We start from the raw sequence: 21,409 nt of genomic DNA on the forward strand, positions 1-21,409 counted from the left end.
CAGCCCCAGGGATCCTCCTGTTTCTGCCTCTCTGACACTGGAATTACAGATGTGCAGTGCCATGACCAACCTTTTCCATGTGTGCTAAGGAGCTGAGCAGAGGCCTTCATGCTTACATGGCACATACTTTACTAAATAAGCTGTCTGCCTACCCATCCCATTGCCTTTCTCCAGGTTCTCTAGGCCCAAGAATGATCCATATCTAGTTCGCTAGGTTGACCTTAGCATATTCAAAAATGGCTCCCTAAAGAGATCAGAAATAAGATATTAGGGAAAAATGCAGCAACTCCATAAACAAAGCAATAAAGTTGCCTTCAGGCTATGTGAGTCTCTGAGAGAGGCCCATCTAATAAAATCTCCACTGGTCCAAACTTCACTCCTAGATACAAGCTGTGAAGCACCCTGGAGGTTTTAAAACGCTATTTCTGTTTATTTGCAAGGCTGAATGAGAAATTCATTGATTCTGAGTTTAAGCCATCTCCTGTTGGCCTTGAGCGCCAAGCCTGTCTTTTATCAAAAGCTGGACAAGACTCTTTCCTCAGATTCTTTCTTACTCTCAAAATTCCACTGGAGAGGGGGGCAAACATGTGTTTCTGGTCTAGCGTCAATTTCTCTCTTCCAAATTACTCCCTTTTAGTAATTCAGGGCTTTCCCTCATCTCAGAGGCTTGGGTATTTTATTTATGTGAGTTTTTCTCAAGTGTTATATATTAGGCTTCTGGATACCCATCCCCAGCTGGTGACTTCCTGGGTGGTTGCAGTCAGACTATCTTGGGAAGTGGAAAGGCAATGAATTGGACCACAGTTTGATGATAGCCCTGGCAATGATACACACACACTCAGGAAGATGGGCCAGGAATAAGAACAGACTGTGTGCTTTAGTCAGTGGCCCCTCATGTGCAGGGGATGGGGTGGTTTGGGGTCTAAGGCAATGTGTGGCTCCTGACTGGACAGTCAGTCGTGTTGCAGCCTTTGTAGGGGAAACATTGCCGAAGGGACGCAGCACCATCAGCTAAGCTCCTTGGTGTTTAATTTATATCCTCTCCAAAGCAATGAAGCCATTATTCATTCTTTCCAGCTTTGACACACTACAGCATGATTACCCCTCCCCGACAAAAGAAAGATTATTCATAACACCAAGGTAGAAGGAGTAAAGACCCAAGACTTCCTACATTGCACTGGTGGCCCCAATGTGTTCTCCAAACCCTGCCTCCTACACCCTGCCTCCTGCCATGAGCCACACACCTCCATCTGCTTGACCAGTCGGCTGCGGTCATCCTTGAGGTGACTCTTGGCCTCCAGCTCGTACTCCAGATCCTTCAGTGACCGCTCCAGAAGCTGCCTTTTTGCGAGGGCTGCCTCCTCAGCTCTCTGGTAGTCCCGCAACTCATCCTCCTTGAGGCGCAACTAGAAGGAGAGGGTGTTAGGAAGTCGCTTGGGCAGTGAAAATGGCAACAAACTAAACCGATGGCTGAAAGCTCTGGCAGAGATACATAACGCAGGTCGGCGTGCCATGTGCACACCTGGCCCACCCCAAAGCCAAGAGAAACAAAGTCCGCCTCTCTCTAGGCTTCAGCTTCCCATTTTATGAAACAAGAGGGTCTGTAAGCAGTAAACAATCAGGTTATAAAGTCGGCTGGTTGGACATGGACTAGTATTTTAACAACCCAGAACATACACACACAAAAATCAAAGTATGAGCAAGTACTGTGATGCTTTTGTATTAGATATTTACATATTTGTATGGATGGCTATGTCATTTGGTTACAAGAATGATTGATGCCTTTATTACTATGGCCTGTGGTCAAAACCACTTGAAAGTCACTAAAGTAGCTAAGTGTTCTTGTATCAGTATCATCTCAAAAGAGGTTTAAAGGCGTCAAATAAAAACTAAATTAACGATCTCTAAGCAACCAGCAGGCACAGAATCCAAGAATGTAACCACACTCATTAGCTATCCGCCATTGCTGTGTAGAAGAAAATGATCAGTCATAGCTACAGTTCTCTTTTAGTCCACAAGGTGGCACTCGTCTAATGATTTTGAAGAGTGTACGATACTTTTAGTCTCAGGGGCTGGCTGACCACCTCAGCAGAATGGGTTGGGTGATTCAGGGCCCTGGCTCTGTGTCGCCAATGTCAAAACCTCCTGGAGACAGAGAAGGCACAGAGCTAAGAACAGAACACCACAGAGCTTTGTTTTTTCAGGGCATCCACAGAAAAGCTGAGAAGCTCAGAAAGATCAAGCCAGTGTAGGAAGACCCGGGGAGGGAGGAATCCAGCACTGTACTCTGCTGGAGATGGCGGACAACCTCAGCCATTTCTAGCACAGCCCCACTTGGAATAAGACAACGCTAGGCACAGGCCCTGGTCTGGTTTGGGTGCCGACGATGAGTGAGACTGAGCAACAGCACAGGAGCAATCACCCACAGAGGGCGCAGAACGGGATGCTCTCTGGATGTAGAGATTTGATACACTGCAGAGGGGCACACTAAACTTCTCCAGGGCTCAAGTTCCCCATTACCACATAGGAAAAATGTTCAAACATACTTTATCTGAGAATCAGATGATACCCAAAAATAATGATCACAAAGAATGCCAGTCAGATACACAGCACCAAGTTTCCTTCTCGGCATCCTCCCCAACACCATACAGGCCTCTCCTAATACCTAACAAGCTGTCCTGCCACCACCGCGGCCACCACCACTGCCCCACTTAGCGGGGTTGCATCTCCTAACACCAGTAATGTTCTCCTGAGAGTTCTCAGGCAGGACATACAAGAGAAGAAAACAGCTAATACAGGCTAAGCATCCCCAATTCTAAAGCCCAAAATGCAGGGCAGAGGAGATCGCTCAGGGGCAGTTAAGAGCACCAGCTGCTCCCAGCACCCACATGGCAGCTCACAATCATCTGTGACTCCAGTTCCAGGGGATCTGATGCGCTCTTCTGGCATCCCTGGTCACCACGTTCACATGTGGTGCACCTATATACACGTAGGCAAAATAATTATATACATAACATAAATCCTTAAAAAAAAAAAAAAGACAAAACTCAAACTCTAAAATATCCAAAACTAAAAGATGTTTTGGATTGTGGTAGATTTTTTTTTTTTTCCTTTTGAAATGACAACCAAGTAAAACCTCTACAAATATTCTAAGAGCTCTGAAATCGGAAACACTACTGGTACCAAGCATGTGAGATAAGGATACCCACCCCACTGAATGCCTAAGAAATTCTTGTCCTGAACAAAAAGTAAGCAAGACAGCTGTAAATGGGACATCTGTGTCACCCCCTCCCAGGCTCAGGGGCATCACAGAAGAGGAGACAGAAAACATGGATGAGCCAGAGGAATGGGTGAAGTGCTGTGGAATACTGTCACAGGTACATGTGTCATGTTATGTGCCTCAGCAGCTGGGACCCACCTGCACAAGACTGAGCCCACCAACCTTCCATCATTGAGCTGGAAGGGGCTCGTGCAGCCACACCCCTCCCTGAGGATGTATAGTCAGTTAACTGTTACTCATGGAGAGAAAGACATTTTCTTCAGTGGTGTAGCCTGTTGTCTATGCTCCTGTAAGTAACCCCTTCCCCCCTGTTCTATGAGCACTCCTTAGACTGATAGGGATACACACAGGCACAAAAGTAGCAAGAGGGCCAGGTGGGAAAAGATGAGGATCAGCAGGAGTGAGGAGACAAGAGAGGGTGGTGGGGTGGAGAGGATCAAGAGGCACGAGACGCTGAAATGTCATAACGAGACCCACTGGTGTGCATAATTAATATCTGCTCATAATGAAAGTAAGCAAATGGCTTCCTATCTTGCCAGTGCTGCCTTTAAGTAGTTCAGCAGGATTTAGAAAATGAACCAAAGATGAACTCTCAGCCTTGCTTCCTAAAGATCACCCTCATCAGACCCTCTGAGTCTCCCATCACAGGCAGAATGGCAGCCACTTGGCCTTACCCAGTCTCTGTGGCCTTCTGCTTCTTTGTCTGTGTAGCAGACATGTGTTTCCTTCCCCCTAGAGTCTAGCCCAAAAAACCTTTATACAAACAGTCATGTGGATCCCTGTGCAGGGTCACAGTGACACTGTGGTCTTTTGAAGTTAAAACAGCAGGTATTTGTTGTGTCCTGGCAAATGTCTGAGCCCTTCCACCCATCTGCTATAAAAATGAAAATAATATTTTTGTTTGGAGCAAAGAGAGCTGGGATGTCATCGTGTCAATTTCAGTTTTTTCTTGGAGTCCTGTATCATGTGACCCTGAGGCAGAGGGAATCCATTATCAGGGCCCTTGAGACGTGTTCTGGAAATCTGTAATAAATATCCATTGTTCTTTGATGGGTCCAACACTGACTCAGAGGAAACCTTCTTTTGATCATTAAAGAAATCAAAAGTTGGGTTTTTTGCTTTTTAAGAAAGCTTGTTTTCCTGTGAAATCTGTGACTCTTCCCACGGTGGGAAAGAGAGAGAAACATGATCAAATGTCCAGAACTTACACGCTTCCTCTATGTCATATCATGCATCATCTCACTTATCATTAAGCTACTAATGTTTTGAAAGAGATGCTGAGAAAACTGAGCCAGACTGTTCCTGGTCATTCAGTTGGCACAGGCTAGAATCAGAGGCAGGTGTGGTGGCTCACATCTGTAATCCTAGCACTCAGGAGTGTGGGGCAGAACTGATGAGAAAGAGAGAGAGAGAGAGACAGACAAACAGACACAGACAGGCAGACACAGAGAGAGACAGAGACAGGGGGAGACAGAGAGACAGACAGAGCAATAGAGACAGAGACACAGAGATAGAAATGATTAGTCTCGGTGCTTCCGAGCCTCCAACACCCAACACCCCCATTAACTTTTCTGGCACTTACACCTTCACATACACATGCCATACACTCACAATGATAAATAATGAAAAAACAAAAGTAATATGTTTTAATTATTTCAGCATTCATGAATTCCTAAGGCTTGGAGATAGGACCAAGTCTAGGCAAGCACTCCACCACTAAGCCACCTGCCTAGTCCCTAAGGACATCTTTTAGTCTATTTTACTGTGGCTATCAAATTCTTATCTACCCCAACAGAAGTCGGAAGATAACAGCCAGGCCTGGAGCGATGGCTCAGTAGTTAAGTGCACTTCCTGCTCAAGCGTGAGGAGCAGAGCTGGGACCGCAGCATCCACACCATGCAGCTCACAAACACCTGCAACTCCAGCTCCAAAAGATCCAGCAACCTTTTCTGGCCTCCATGGACACCAGCATATATATGTGTGCAAACACTCAGACACATACACATAGAAACATGCATGCACACATAAACAAAATAAATCTTAAAAAAAAAAAAATAGGGGGTGGCTGGAGAGATGCAGTGGTTAAGAGCACTGACTGCTCTTCCAGAGGTCATGAGTTCAATTCCCAGCAACCACATGGTGGCTCACAACCATCTATAATGTGATCTGATGCCCTCTTCTGGCCTGTAGGTGTACATTCAGGTAGAGCACTGTATACAGAATAATAAATAAATAAAATCTTTAAAAAAAAAAAAAAAAAGGTTGTTCAAAGAACCTAGTCATTGCTCGCCATCTTGTTCTAGGGACAATGGAAGGCGTGGATGTGGGGGACATGTTTAGGCACAGATGGATACAAACATTCTTGCTACATTAAAAAGTGGCTCAATTTTTCAGGCAGAAAACTTCGGACCAAACCAGAATGTGGCCCAAATTAAAGGTGTGCCCGTTTCACCTCTGTGCCGGTGGGAGTTTTGTGTCTTAGGATGCCACCTGCGTGTAATCACCAGAGACTGGAGTAATAAGCAAGCCCTAAGGCCTCCCTAGGCATCCCCCCCCCCAACCGCGCCCCCTCACCAGAAGCCTTCCAAAGCAAGGTGACGCATTCTCTCATAGGCGATAAAAGAGAGCAGGTCGCCCTGCAGGCATTACCTCATCTTGCATCTTGGCAGCTGCCAGTCTGGCCTTTTCTGCCTCCAGGCTTTTCTCCTTCAGTTGTGTCTGCATTTCGGCAAGCTCCCGGCGGTTCTTCTCTTTATACTCAGCCAGCTGCTTCTGCAGCTCCAGCGAGGACGTGCGGGAGGCCTCGGCAATGTCCGCCATCTAGAGAAGTGATGTGCTGTGAGCTGGCTCTGCCAAGCTCCAACTGGAGATCATTCCAACAAGTACAGCGTCACCTCTGATCGCTACCTTTGAAGCCTCTTCTGAGGCTGCCAAGCACCAGTCCCTGGGCTGCCAGGTCTGGCTAGCCCTGCCTTAGGGACAACATGGAGGCATAAACGAAGAAGGGCTGGACACACACAGTCCTGAGGTCAGAACTTTGCTTTTCACTAACCAGTGTATGATTGGGGCTTATCCTTAGCCACCTAAGGGCACTGTCCTTTTTGGAAACACTGAAGTCATATTTACCTTCCAGAGAAAGTGCCAGAGTTAAGACAATACCCAGGTGGAATTCTAGTTAGAACTAAAGAAGTCACTAGCAAAATGCCTGGCACAGGGTAGGTAGGTATCAGAAAAATGGCAGCCGCCGTGTGCATTTTTAGAAGGCAGGGAGTGCCGGCAGTGTGTGTGTTTCCCTGTGAGTGCTCTGAGGCAGAGGTGAGCTGAGGGACAGAGATTTGGGGTTTTGAAACCGCCTTTGGCATGCCTGGATATGTCAGAGACATGTGATTATACAGACTCTGCCCAGAGGCTCAACTCCAGTTCAAGGAATATTGGTTAGATGTGCCCACACCAGGCACCTCTGTTTATCGTTAGCAAGTAACCAGGCGCCCAGAGCCCTGAGAGATTTGGTGTTTACTTTTTAGATAAGTTTCTCCCATTTGGAACTTTCAACACATCCAAAGAATGGCCGCAAGGGATCTGCAATGTCCGGGTGCATCTGCGCTTGCTGGCAACTGTGGGAGAAGGTGCCAGGCTCTCCCGGGCCCACCTGCTCCTGCCTCCTGCCCCCTCACCTCCTTCTGCAGCTTCTCAATGTTCTTGTCCAGGTGCCATCGCTCACTCTCCATCTCGTTCTTCAACTTTCTCAGCTGCTCCTTCTGCTCAGCCTCGTCCCGGAGTCTCTCTAATAGCTCCTTCTGCTCCTGGGAGGTCTGGCTCAACTCTCTCTGCAGGGAGAGGGAGAAATACAGCAGTGTCACTCATCTACCTAGTCGCCCTCTGCCACAGATAACAAGAGGAATTTTACAGCCATTCCACAAAAGCAATGAAACCCGCCACCTCAACGAAAGGGGAAAGAGTCAAGGGAATCAAGAACCAAAAAGGCAAACTGACTTCACCAGCTGCCTCCATAGGAGCAGAGGTGGAAGGATGCATTATGGGAGTATGGTACACCAAACAGTCACAGTGGCTGGTGGTGTGTTGGCTGGAGTCCTATGCCCGAATGTTTGTTCTGAAAATAAAACAATGATATTACAGACCACCCTAAACGAACTCAACAAGCACCCTACCAGCCAAGCTCAATCTCCAGCCTAATTCATTCATTTGTTTATTTTTGGTTTGTTGAGATAGAGTTTATCTGTATAGCCAAGGCTGTCCTAGAACTCACAGAGATCTGCCTGCCTCTGCCTCCTGAGTGCAGGGATTAATGCAGGGATTAAAGGAGTGTGCCACCACCGCCCAGCACATGAACTGGTAAGGCCTGCCTAGTCTTGTGTCCTTGTAAGAGGCTGCATAGAGCAATGGCTGACATTTGGACAGTGCTTAACAGTTTATAATCTGACATCACATGCAGTGACTTGTGTTACATCATTATTATTATTATTATTATTATTATTATTATTATTATTATTATTATTATTATTTAGTTTTTCAAGACATGGTTTCTCAGTAGCCCTGGTTGTCCTGGAACTCACTCTGTAGACCAGGTTGGCTTTTTTTTTTTTTTTTTTTAAGATTTATTTATTTATTATGTCTACAGTGTTCTATCTGCATGTACAGAGGGCGCTAGATCTTACTACAGATGGTTGTGAGCCACCATGTGGTAGCTGGGAATTGAACTCAGGACCTTTGCAAGAGTAGCCAGTGCTCTTAACCTCTGAGCCATCTCTCCAGCCCCCAGGCTGGCTTTGAACTCAGAGATCCACCTACCTCTGCCTCTGAGGGCTGGGACAAAAGGCATGCACCACCATGCCCACGCCCAGCTACTCATGCATCTTGAAGCTACTCCTAAGTCATCCCAGGCTGGGAAAATATACAGAGTACTATATACAGAGCACTATAGGAATGCTTGCTGGGCACACAGCACGGGAATGAAAACCTCCTGGGGTTTCCTGAACTCTGATGTGTGTGTGTGTGAGAGAGAGAGAGAGAGAGAGACAGACAGACAGACAGACAGACAGAGACAGAGAGACAGAGAGAGAGATTTGGGAAGCAGCAAATATTGCCAGGCTGCTAAAGTTCACCTCTACAGGGAAGCAAGGTCAACAAAAGCTGTTGGGGAAAAGAGAGCGAAGAAAGATACTCAGAAGGTGTGGTGGTTTGAACAGGTTTGCCTCCTACCCCAGCCCCTCCCCCCCCTCGCCCATAGACTCATGTGTTTGAATGCTTGACCCATAGGGAGTAGAACTATTAGGAGGCGTGGCCTTGCTGGAGGGTGTGTGTTGCTGTGGGCACAGGCTTTGAGGTCTCCTATGCCCAAGCTCTGCCCAGTGTGGCACATAGTTTCCTGCTGCTGCCTGCAGATCAAGATGTAGAACTCTTGGCTCCTCCAGCACCATGTCTGCCTGTGCGTCGCCATGTCTCTCACCATGATGAGAGTGGACTAAACCTCTACAGCTGTAAGCCAGCCCTAATTATGTTTTCCTTTATAAGCATTTCCATGGCCATGGTGTCTCTTCACAGCAATAAAACCCTAACTAAGACAGAAGGCCAGTGTGGGGGCAATCAGCCTGCTACAGCTATAGTTGGGTGCACACCAAAAGCAGGATCAACCCCTGGGATTTCTGTTTGGAGTTTATTTTCTGGTGTTGGGAAAGAGAAGAGGGAGGAGGGGTTGTCACCACCCAGTGAGGTTGATTCCATTCTGTGGGGAGGGGGGTGGGGGGGAGTGGGAACGGGATGACTCTAAGGAACTAGATCTCAAAAATGTGAATGTGCGGTGGCGCAGGCCTTTAATCCCAGCACTCGGGAGGCAGAGGCAAGTGGATCACTGTGTGTTCAAGGACAGCCTGGTCTACAAAGTGAGTCCAGGACAGCCAAGGCTACAAAAGAAAAAACAAAACAAAACAACAAACAAAGAGGTGGAAAGCAATAAAGGATGACATCCCTGTGTTAACACCTGGCTTCCACAGATGCCTGTGTAGTCCTGTGCACATAGCCAACTCTTGATCTTCCGTGATGGTGTGACCCTGAGACCACATGGGCATGCACACACACAAACACCTTCCAAAGGTCCTAAGCTTGCTCCTTTTTGGGTACTTGAAACATGTTTTTGTAGCTGTGACTTTTAGAAAATCTGTCTCTCTCTCTCCTCTCTCTCTCTCTCTCTCTCTCTCTCCCCCCTGCCCCCCCGCCCTCTCTCCTGTGTGTGGATGTTACTTCTGGGGATCAAATCCAGGATTCTGTGCATGATAAGCAAGTTTCTATCCCCTGAGCTACACCCTTGGACTCTAGAACATGTTTCTGAGATAACTGAAGGCACAGAACATTTTTCTGGGTGGCATTTCTAAATTGTGGAACATTTTAAGATTATCAGGGATAACTCTCAAGTTCAAGTTTATGGATTCTAATCTGCTCAAAAAACTGTGACTCTACTACAAAGGGCTAGAATGTAAACTCTATGTAAGGGCCACCCACCGATGTTTATTGAATCTGACATAAAAGGTAGTCAGATAGGTATGAATTTTCTTTTTAATAATTCTTTTTAATCCTCAAAAGAAGGCTCTCGATGCTTATCCCTCACCCCCATCCCCCACCTCCCTGTGGGCTTTTGTGTTCTGAGATAGCAGAAGGCGAAAGCTTTGTTGCTTCCAATGGCTGGCCCATAGTTAATGTGCCCCGAGGTCTCTCAGAAGCCACCTCCCTCCTGTCTGTTATCCCTGGGGGGAGGGGGGGGGGGGGGCGGGCTCAGACCTTAGTCCTATAGTCAAAGGCTCTGCATCCAGTAACAGGTGATTCCCAAACTCAAGGGCGCCATTGTACACCCACCAACTCTGGGTCTTACAATCACTTACCTGGTGGCTCCCCACCCCCACCTCACGTGTGCAAACTTAGTACCACTATTAGTCAGTGGGTGTGTATTGTTGGCCTCAGAAATATCATCTCTGTAGCTACAAAGTACCTCACTCAACACTGGCCCCAGAGGCTTAAAGCTGCAAAGGGGGCCTGGGGAGCTTGCTCACTCGCTGCACAAGCAAGAGGGCCTGAACTCAGGTTCCTAGTACCCAGGTAAAAGCCTGGAGTCTGAGTGTGAACCCCACTCAACACCACAGGAGATAACTTGAAAGAATTAACATTGTGCATTTAGAGCTCTGAACCACAGCTCCAAATTGGACTCATTTCCTGTGTGCTGTCCCCCACCTGACCCTGCAGACCAGTGGGGTCCCCACTGTGAAACTTCAACAGCCTGCTTGAGCTGTTGAACTCTCCAGCCTTCACCTTCCCCAAAACTCACCCCACGGATATTTGGGTGGCATTTTAAAACTTAAGAGTGGGGGATAGGAAGAGGACACACCTGGATCACACCAAGGCCGCTGTACAGAAGTCAATTTACAGCTTTAGCCCTGGCTTTGACTACAGACGGCTTCAAATAATCTTTCTGACATCCAAATGGGGAAATCTCATTTTCTACGAACCTTCTGGTTTTGAAGGGAGATAGCTATCTGGTCTCAAGGAAATGACTTCTTCCTGTTCCTTTTAATAGCTGCCTTGAAAGACTGCACAGTATGGAGTGTGTTTGCCCAGAGGAGAAGGGAAATTGGCTTCTGCAAAGAGGCCCCATGAGGCCTTGGGGCCAGGACCTGCCTGCCTCCACATACAATTTGTATTTTATCTCTGCAAAACTGTTGAGAATTTTCACATCAAGGGCTTCTTCGTGTTGGCACATGACATAGGCCAGAAAGCTCATGGTTGTAGGGTCCGCCTGTGTTTTCTAAGATTCTCACAGCAATCCTAGCCTCCACTCACCAGAGGTCCACAGTACCTTGCCACCATGACAATTAAAACTGCTCCAGATGTCACCAACTGTCCCCTACTTCCACATCACTGATCTAGATGGATAGTCTGAAGCCCAGGGTGGCTACACAGGCCGTCTCTGGGAGGACAGGCCCAGTGGCCGTATCTACCCACACAAATGAGGAAGGTGAGGCTGAGGGCTTACCCGAGCTTGCTCCAGCTCCTCCTCCAGCGCCCTTCTGGCACACGTGGCTTCCTGTTCTTCCTCTCTGGCATGCAGAAGGGCTTCCTCTAGCTGCTGCACTTCACTCTACAGTAAAACAGGTTTAAAGACACAAGGACATTCTGATGTGCTCTGATGCCTTCTGTGTCATGGACAAAAGATGGCCATGATCGTAGACTGCCTGTCACAGGTTCTTGGGTGCATGCCCCTCTGGGGTCCCGCTTTCATCCACACCTGACCTTCTGGATTACCTTGGTGGGTTTGGGGGGTTTTGGTTTTTTTTTTCAACTTTAATACAAATTTCCCAAGCTTTACCCCTAGCTATTCATAAACTGCAGGTGGGCTAGCCTGGGGCAAGGTATTGCTGTAGAAGGCGTGCAGGTGATCTGCTGTTTCTTACCACCTTTTTCCCTAACTGCTTTCTACTTCCAAAGCTCTGGCACATCAGATAAGTGGTTTGCTAAAATCTCCAAAAATATCAGCTATGTGTTAAAGAAACAAGGTCTTTAGAGACCCAGCCTAATGGCAGTGTGAAGATGGCCTCTGCAGGTGTTTGAAGATCCCCCCCCCCCCCGGGCCAATGGACCCTCAGAAAGATGAGCATGTCTCTGATGCTCGCGTCACTGTGCGACCCAGGCCTGTGTTTCTCACCCGGACTTCATCATCCCTGCTCACAGGCTTCCTGTTTCTGCCACTCCTGGGGATGCTTGCACTTAAATAAATCCCGATAGTCCCTTCCCCACCTCTGAAGTCACTTTCAGGAGAGGGAGCTGCAAGCTGCCAAACCCAATCCGAGGCACAGGGAGCCTCACCTCACACTTGCGGAGCGTCTCCTTTGCTTGGGCCTCATCGCCTCTCACGTCCTCGATCTGCCTCTGCAGCTGGGCCACCCTGCGCTCCAGCTCCGCAGCTCTTCCCTTCAGCCTCTCGTTCTCCTCCGTCAGCACTCTCTCACGCATGTCGGCCTCTGCTTGGCTCTGCTCCGACGAGCGGCTCCGGCTGGCCAGGACCTCAACATTCTAAGAACAGAGAGAACAAAGGCACAAGTATTTACAAGTGTTTACAGGTGGTCCCTAACTCATGAAGGAAGCTGGCTTCCAGAAAGTACACTGCAGCTGGAACCTCCTGGCAAATGTATGCCATTCCAGCAATAGGAGAATGGGCCAGCCTGGAATATTTGATGAGTTTGAGGCTAGCCTAGGCAACTTGGGGAAATTAAAGATTTTTTTAAAAGCTGGAGATATAGATTCATGGCAGTGGACTTGCCTAGCATGTTTGTGGGACTCAATTATTTAGTAGTAACAGAAGAAGAAGAAGAAGAAGAAGAAGAAGAAGAAGAAGAAGAAGAAGAAGAAGAAGAAGAAGAAGAAGAAGAAGAAGAAGAAGAAATATTTCTTCTCTGCCTTATTCTTTTCTCTAAAAGACATTTTTCTCTGTGTAACAGAGCATTGGCTGCCCTGGAACTAGATTTGCAGACTAGCCTGGCCTTGAACTCACAGAGATCCTCCTACCTCTGCCTCTGCCTCCTGAGTACTAGAATTAAAGCCATGTGCTACCACCACCTAGCTGAGGGAGTCAGCACCCAGTATTAAAATAACAATAATAAAGCTAAATATCAGAGGAAGGAGATAGGGTGAATGACAACCAGAAGGCCACTTGCTGCCCGTCACCTGCTCTTAAATAAGGTGTGGGCCAGGGTAGTGCTATGTAGTCATGCTTGGCCCGTTTTATGAGCTCTCCACCTTCTAAGGACCCTAGGAGCTAGTCTCATCCCACCTTAAAGATGGAAAACTGGGGAGACTGGGGGCATAGCAGCTCCATTAGTAAAAATGCTTGCCTAGCATCCATGAAGCCCTAGCATCTCGTGCACTGGGTGTGGTGGCATTCTCCAGCATGAAGGTGGTACCAGCAGGAGAAAGAGGAGGTCAAGACCATCCTCAGCTACATAATGAATTTGAGGCTAGCCTGGGCCTAGTCACAAACAAAACAACCAAACAAATGAATGAAGACAGGACCCTTTCACAAAATTAATCACAAACCTGAATTCTAGAACTTAAAACTACTAAAACTCTTAGAAGACACAGGAGTGCATGTCTGTGATCTCGGTTGATACAAAGGTTCCTCAATCATAAAGCAAAAGCACAGATGACAAAAGAACAGACAGGCTTCTGAGTGTATGAGTGAGTGTATGCCTGCATATATTATGTGCACAATGTGTGTAAAGCACCTAAGGCATCTAGAAGAGGGCATTATATCCCTCCGGAGGTGGTTTGTGAGCCTGTAATTAACTGTGAGAGAAGTAACAAATTTTGACAATGCTGGGACTACCATCAGGATAACAAGATGGCCCACAGAACCAGGAAATATTTACAAATCAGTTCATATTAAAATAAAGAATCCTTCACCTTCATAATGAAAAGAGAAACCACCTTAAAAACAAAAACAAAACAAAACAAAAGGCCCAGAGTCTCTCAAATAGTTCTGGGTGTCCTGGAACTCACTATGTAGATCAGACTGGCCTCAAACTCATAGAATCCCATCTGCCTCTGCCTTCCAGGTGCTAAAATTCAAGGTGTGTGCCTTGATGCCCAGCAAGTCATCCACTCTTGATGAGGGCAAAGGATAGGAATAGATTTGTCTCCAATGAAGACAGAGAAATGAGCACACAAAAAAATGCTAATGTTATTGTTGCCAGGGAAGGAAAATTAAAGCCACTATTCACATGTGCTTAGTGCTAGAAAAGATACAGAGAACTAAAACCCTCATGCATTGCTGAGAAAACAGCAAATCGTGTAGCCACGCAAGAGAGTTGTCAGCTCTTCAAAGCAATGTTAAACCAAGTTTCCCTATGACCAGCAACTTCATTCTTATCTACATACCTAATAGAAATAAAAACTTCCACTTACATAAAATTATGTATATATACATGTTCAGGCATTATTCATAGCATCCTAAAAGTGGAAACAACATATTCTCATCAATGAATGAATGGGTAAATAAAATGTGCTACATCCATACAATGAACCATGTATGTTCTGGCCATGAAAGAAAATAAAATACAACAGAAAACATGATGCTAAGTGAAAGAGGCATGTCCTGGAAAATGCTATATTAATGTTGAAGGAAAAGTGTAGAATTTAAGATATAGAAAATAGCTTAATGGTTGGCCAGGGCTAGGGGAAGAGATATGGGAAGAGGAGGGGAGGGTCTGCTAATGAGCATGCATTTCCATTTGAGACATGATGAAAACATTCTAGTGTTGACTACTATAGTGACCACACAACCTTGTAAATACACTATAAATTGTGAAGTTGTATATTATGTGAATTCTAGATTGATGTAGCTTTCTTTTCTTTTTTCTTTTTGTTTTTTAGATTGATTAGCACCCACAGGGGAAGTCCTAGAGGGCAGGGTAGGGATGATGGGCAAAGATAGTTTGTTTAGCCCTGAGCATAGGCCTAGTTGTTTCTGTTGTTGTTGTTTTGGTTTGGCTTAGGTTTTGTTTTTGGTTTTTTGTTTGTTTGTTTGTTTGCTTTTGTTTGTTTTTTGAGACAGGGTTTCTCTGTATAGCCCTGGCTGTCCTGGAACTCACTCTGTAGACCAGGCTGGCCTTGAATTCAGAGAGATCCACCTGCCTCTGCCTCCCAAGTGCTGGGATTAAAGGTCTCAGCCTAGTTGTTTTTAAAGATTTATTTTTATTTAATGTGTACAAGTGTTTGCTGTCTGTGTACCACATATGCAATACTTGAAGAGGCCAGAAGAGGGCGTTGAATCCCCTTGAGTTACAGGTGGCTGTGCTCCTCCACGTGGGTGCTGAGAACCAAAGTTGGTCCTCTGCAAAACAGCAAGTGTGCTGAACTTCTAAGCCATCTCCTCTCCAAGAGACAGAGGTTAGCAGAAGTGTTAGTGGGAGAAAGGGGATCCCTGATGCCTACCCCAAACCTTTCAGTGAAAGAAAGAACACTTATATATGTGGCTAGCAGGCTCTCATTCTTCTCAGGAAAAGGAAGGATGCTGAAAATCAGACCTGATTTAACCTTGCTTTGGGCCTAACTCACAGCCTGACTTGCTAGAGAAGGACACTTAGCCTGTAACTTCCAAGCTGGCATGGTCACCCCAGCCTGAGCTGCACAGTAGTACCCTATGCTGGCATGATCACCCTAGCCTGAGCTGCACAGTGGCACAGGCCTTGCTTGGCTCTAGGCCAACATGTGTATATCCCAACACTTAGTCCTGTTTTGATTATTTACGAAGTGCTAATTTGCTTTCTCTGTGTTCACAGTGTGGTAAGCCACATTGTGTTTACAAATAGCTTAACATTTAACATAGGCCTTTGTTGGCAAATCTGTCCAGAAACCTTCACTGGCCCCTGGCCCCACCACCACCCCACCCCACAGCTCACTATTTTATAAAAAGACCATAAAACAAACTTCCCCTTTCCTGGAGCCATACCTAATTCAACAACAGCCTTGGCATCTAAGAACAAATAAAGCCCACACCCTTTTGTTCAAGGCAAGAGCCACATGAAAAGTCCTAAGAGAGGTCCAAGCAAAGAAAGCTGCCTGCCGTAGAAAAGCTATGCAAGGCCTCCCAGCTCTCAAATGGCCTGATTCCAGATTCCTAGTGATGTCCTGGTCTGGTTCATGTGGCAGAGATGTTGGGGCTGGCACAGCTCTACCAGCCCAGAGGGCCACTGCGTAGACATAGGAGCCACATTTATAGTGCTGGGGTTATTTCCATGACTCGCTGATTTTATGTCCCAGATGTCGCAGCAAGCTTAGAGAGACCGTATCATCAGAAAGAACACCAAAGACATGTGCTTCTGACTCACAGGGCTCTGTTTACCTTTCACTCACCTTGGCAGTCACAGTTAACAAAAATCAACTCCAATTCCCTGCCACTCCAACAACTTGAAATCCCTATGCTTTACCACGACCACAAAGCAAATAGGCTTTTTTCTATTGTTGTTTCCCAAGCCTGGGCCATGACTAAACACTGCATTAAGAGTCAGGCAAGGTCAAAAATTTTGGTAGCATTGGTAACAGTGTGTGGAAGAGTCAGAAAACATGGCAGGTGGGGTTAAAAACTGGAAGGCAACGTGTTGGTAGCTACTGAAGTTACAGGAGACATTCCTTTTGCACAGCAACTTCTCTCTTAGGACCACTGCCTACACACGTGCAAAGTGGTACAACAATGAGGCTATGGGGCCAGGGGTGGTGGTGTGCATCTCTAATCTTTGTAAGTTCAAGGCCAGCCTGGTCTATATAGTGAGCTCCAGGTCAGGCAGGGCTACAAAGTTGGACAAAAACAAAAAAATGAGGTGCTCTACAAAAAAAAAAAACCCTGCAGACATACTAAACGTCACTCGGTACTTTGTCAGTTCGAGGGTGCTATGCAGCTGGAGAATGAAGGGGTGAGAGAGAGGAACAAACAAGGGGCAGGATAGTCGGCGGGGCCTTTCTGTGGACGAGGTGGCTGCCTGTTTACTTGGTCCCGACTGACCGTGAGGACAGGAAGTGGGGCTGTGAGAAACGTGGAGGCCAGCTCATGCACTGCAAATGCTCTTTTGACATTTGAATTCTGAGCCACAGAAATTCAACATGGATTCACATTTAAAAATAAATAAATAAATGTGCAAAATTGTTTTGGCACCTGGAGGACAATCGGGCACGTACTTGCCTCCTTCAGCTCTGGAAACCTGTCCCCAGGCAGTTCACAGGCCTTTCTGCTCCGTAAGAGATAGGGGAGCTGAGCCGGAGCCCAGCAGCAGCTGTACAAACAACGCATAGCAGCTCTCTTACACTGGTTTACCTGTGAAGCGATTCTTTCTCACCAATGGCTCGGCACAGGCAGCCCCACACCCTGCAACTGCATGAGTGTCCCCCAGGGTTTATACCAACCAACTTAGATAGAGAAGCCCATTGCGGAGTGAGGAAAGAAAGCCCAGGCAGGGGCTGTGGACAACAGCACTTCAGGCTCAGGATTCCCCTTTCTCGATGTAGCATTTTCACTCTGTGCCATGGCATTTTGGGATGGGATATGGAAAACGCAGGTGCACGTGTGTGTATGCAGAAGCCAGGGATCAACCTCATTGTCATTCCTGGGCACTTTTAAAATATTTATTTATTTATTTGTTTGTTTGTTTGTTTGTTTATTGATACACTATTTGTCCACATGTGTGCCTGCATGCCAGAAGAAGGCACCAGATCTCATTGTAGATGGTTGTGAGCCACCATGTGATTGCTGGGAATTGAACTCAGGACCTTTGGAAGAGCAGCCAGTGCTCTTAACCTCTGACAAGGTCTCATGCTGCCCTGAAACTCATCAAGTAGGCTAGAGTAGCTGGCCAGCCAGTCCCCAGAGATCTGCCTGTCTCCATCTCCCAGGCACCTGACGTCACACCCAGATTTTTCACCTTGGTACTGTGGATCAAACTCACATCCAAGTGCTTGCCGGGCGGATGCTCTCCCCAGCCCATCACGTCTCTTCTTATATTACTGATCATGTGTGTTTGGTATCCAAGGAAGGTTCAACTCTAGCCTTACGATCCTTGCCAAGCCCCCTCTTCCTACTCACTCAGCACAGGGGCACATAGCCCAGGCTGGATCACATGGGCATAAAGCACCTGCAGAATGGCAGTCCCACCTTAACTTGGGGAAAGCCTGACAGCTGGAAAGAGTTACTCGAGAGAAGGGCCGACTCAGCTCCAGGTTACTCTTTCCACAGCTTCCATGTCCTCACCTGTAAGTGGAGCAAAGCTTGCTGGCTCATGTACCATGGCAAAGCTCTAGCTGAGTGGAGTCCCGGCTCCTCCAGCGGGGGCAGTTATTATTAGCAGTCCAACTATGTCCACATGTGTTTTCCCAAAGTAGGAAGTCCACCTGGTATCCACTGTGGTTTACCAGTGTGAACTTCAAGCCATAACTGTCCGTTTTCACCAACCACAGACCAGATGTCCTGCATATCAGATATTTTCATCATGATTCACAACAGTGGCAAAATATTACATTTATGAAGTAGCAAAGTAGCAAAAAAAAAATCATTTTATGGTTGGGGGTCACCACAACATGAGGAACTGTTGCAGTATTAGGAATTAGGAAGGTTGAGAGCCACTAATTTAGAGCTACATTCACAAGCATTTATGAATGACCCCATGTCAGTGCTAAGAACAGAACTCTGGTCCTCTGGGAGAGCAGCAAGCACTCTTAGCCTCTGAACCATCTCTCCAGCCCACAAACCTACACTTCTTGGGAGAAACAATGGGGTTCTTTGCCTCATCTTTCCAGAGCAACTGTGTGCTACATAAACATGAGCCTGTAGGGTTTAAACAGCGAGCCAGGTTTCCTGGCTGGTTCATTCATTAAAAACTTAGACCCGTTATCCAATATGTGAGCCTGATAAAACTAATGGTGACTAAGGGGCAAGCAACATATTTTAATGTGCTGAACTGCTGAATTTACACTACTTTTAGAATCCTTCATTCTCAGCCACGTGCTCTAGTTACTAGTTTAAAAGGCGGTGGCAGGGGTGAGGGGTGGAGAGTTGGGGAAGGTGTGCAATTACTCTAACACAGAAAGACCAAACCCCAGTCTGTGTTTGATGCCACCAATGCATTGCAAATAATGTGGCTGGCAAGTGCCACAGGAGTTAATCTGCACTCCAGAATCTTCTCACTGGCCCCTGAAACAGGTGGACACATTCAGATATGACAAGCACAAGAGTCTAGCACAGCACACCAGTGGCTACATCATGAGTGTGCTGCTTAACTGAGGGGCTGCATGCCCCTTTCTTCCTGAGCTCAGGTATGACACATTGGTCAGCCTCACTCCTGGTGGCCAACAGGCAGACAGGGCCTCCGGGCTTGTCTCGGTGAGAATCAACACACAGACCTCTCAGGCTTTACTAATTAACAAGGCTCTTCCGCAGCCAGCTTTTGTTTCCTTTCCGTGCCCCTTTTCTGCTGAGCAAGGGCAAACAGCTGAGGCATGGAGGCCAGGAGGCCAAGGGATAGAATGCTGGCTTGTCAGTTCCGTGCCAGTGGCCACTCCACACCCCGCTGTGTTGAGGCTACAGGAGCTATGCTGAGTTACCCAGTGTGCCCCCAGCTCAGCTCACCTCATAGACAGTCACTCTAGCTCCACAGCACAGCTGCATGCTTGTTCTGCTTGGCCCAGTGACAGCCTGGGCCAATAATGAATCCCTTCCTTGCTCTAAGATATAGGAAGTCACTTCAGAGTGTCTCCACCAAGTGGCAGTGAGCTATTCAGTAGTAGTAGTAGAAGAAGGAGGAGGAAGAGAAAGAGGATGAGGATGAGGAGGAGGAGGAGGAGGAGGAGGAGGAGGAGGAAGAAGAAGAAGAAGAGAAGAAGAAGAAGAAGAAGAAGAAGAGAAGAAGAAGAAGAAGAAGAAGAAAGAAAGAAGAAGAAGAAGAAAGAAGAAGAGAAAGAAAAGAAGAGAAAGAAGAAGAAGAAGAAGAAGAAGAAGAAGAAGAAGAAGAAGAAGAAGAAGAAGAAGAAGAAACAGCAGCAGCCACTTGTTTTAGGCCAGACAATCATGGTACACATCTTTAATTCTAGCACTCAAGAGGCAGAGCCAGGTGGATCTCTGTGAGTTTGAGGCCAGCCTGGACTACAGAGTGAGTTCCAGGACAGTCAAGGCTACACAGACACCTTGTCTCAAAACAAAACAAAACAAAAGCTTGTTTTATCCCAAAGGCTTTCCCTACCCCTTTTCCTAGGTCTCTGTGGATTTTGCTGTCTTAAGATCTCTAGTTTGTGATGGTTTGAGTTCTCACGGATGAGTACAGGAGTCACCCAATAAATGCCCATTCTGGCTCAACATGTAGAGCAGGGCCTGAGATACTGTCTCTAACAAATGCCGGGTCAAGCTGGTGACACCCCATCTCATAGCCTCTCCTGCATGCCAGGTGATCTGTGGGTTCCACTATGGGTTGAGATCGCCTGTCAAGTCGTTTATGCTTGCAGAGTCCCAGATGTTTCAAATGAAAGCCAGGAAGACTGAGGCTCTTCTTAAGTTCCCTTATGTTAGATGTGGCTTCTAGACCAGACTCTGCTAGTCTTCATATGATGACTCAGGGTGAGTCTTGAACTCACATCCGCTTGCTCTGCAGCACACAAGGCCAGTCCAGCTAGTTTCTATGACCTTGCCAGTTCTAATAGTCTATGGCCCTGGAACAAACTTGAAGAAATCAGGTGGTATCAGGCAACCATGAAGCTGAATTTGAACTTGTAGGGCTTTCACTCTTGTCATGTCATGGTCACATGTTAGTTCTACCTGCTGCTAGGTCTCAGAGTCCTGTCCTTGCCACAGATACTTAGAGCAGAAGGCAGCAGGCAACTTCTTGACACTAAAGTAGAATGAAGTCACCAGCTCATTGTCTCCTTCCTGTTCCTAATCCCCCATACCTTGGACAAAACAGACAAACCTTTCAGAAAGATTTTCATTCTGTGTATTTGTTGCCAAAGTGGTCATTTTCCTGTACCCAGAACCACCTAAAAGATATTTCCTGTCCCCTCTTTATCCTACTTAATTATTCCAGGGTTCCCTCCTATAGTAACTCAGCGATTATGTAGCTTAAAATGGAAATGGTCTCCTGGGGCTGGCAGGATGGCTCAGTAGGTGGAAGCCCTGACAAGCTGAGTTCAAATCCAGAACCTATACAAAGGGGAAGAATAAAGCCAGCTCCACAGGGTTAAAAAACCCACAAGATTCATTCTCAGAGGAGTCCATAATTCAGACACTGAACCAGACAAAAACTATGATAATAAAATCCTAATATTTGGGGCTGGAGAGATGGCTCTGTGGTTAAAAGCTTTGGCTGCTCTTGCAAGGAGTCAGGGTTTGCTTCGCAGAACACGTGGAGGCCCGCAGCTGTCTACGGCACCAGTTCCAACTGATGTGCTCTTCTGCAGGAACTGCATGTGATGCGCATATATTCATAGAGGCAAACACATACACACCCACACATACACATGCACATGCACCCACATCCCAATACACAGAGTGAGCTCAACACAGGCTATCATTTAAACCACATACTAAACACATTCAGA

The 21,409-nt window shown here is 46.8% G+C and overlaps 1 protein-coding gene across 1 annotated transcript in view; it reads right to left on the reverse strand.

The window, feature by feature from the left end:
- Positions 1–21,409, reverse strand: part of Cgnl1 (cingulin like 1) — a 148,880-nt gene that overhangs the window by 14,618 nt on the left and 112,853 nt on the right. The window contains exons 9-13 of the mRNA XM_051140634.1: positions 12,149–12,355; positions 11,319–11,423; positions 6,955–7,107; positions 5,930–6,100; positions 1,245–1,406 (exon numbers count right to left, since the gene is read on the reverse strand). Coding sequence (XP_050996591.1) covers positions 1,245–1,406; positions 5,930–6,100; positions 6,955–7,107; positions 11,319–11,423; positions 12,149–12,355 — 798 coding nt within the window. The remainder of the gene's footprint in view (positions 1–1,244; positions 1,407–5,929; positions 6,101–6,954; positions 7,108–11,318; positions 11,424–12,148; positions 12,356–21,409) is intronic.

This window comes from Acomys russatus, chromosome 32 (assembly GCF_903995435.1).
Source record: "Acomys russatus chromosome 32, mAcoRus1.1, whole genome shotgun sequence".
Lineage (NCBI taxonomy): Eukaryota > Metazoa > Chordata > Mammalia > Rodentia > Muridae > Acomys > Acomys russatus.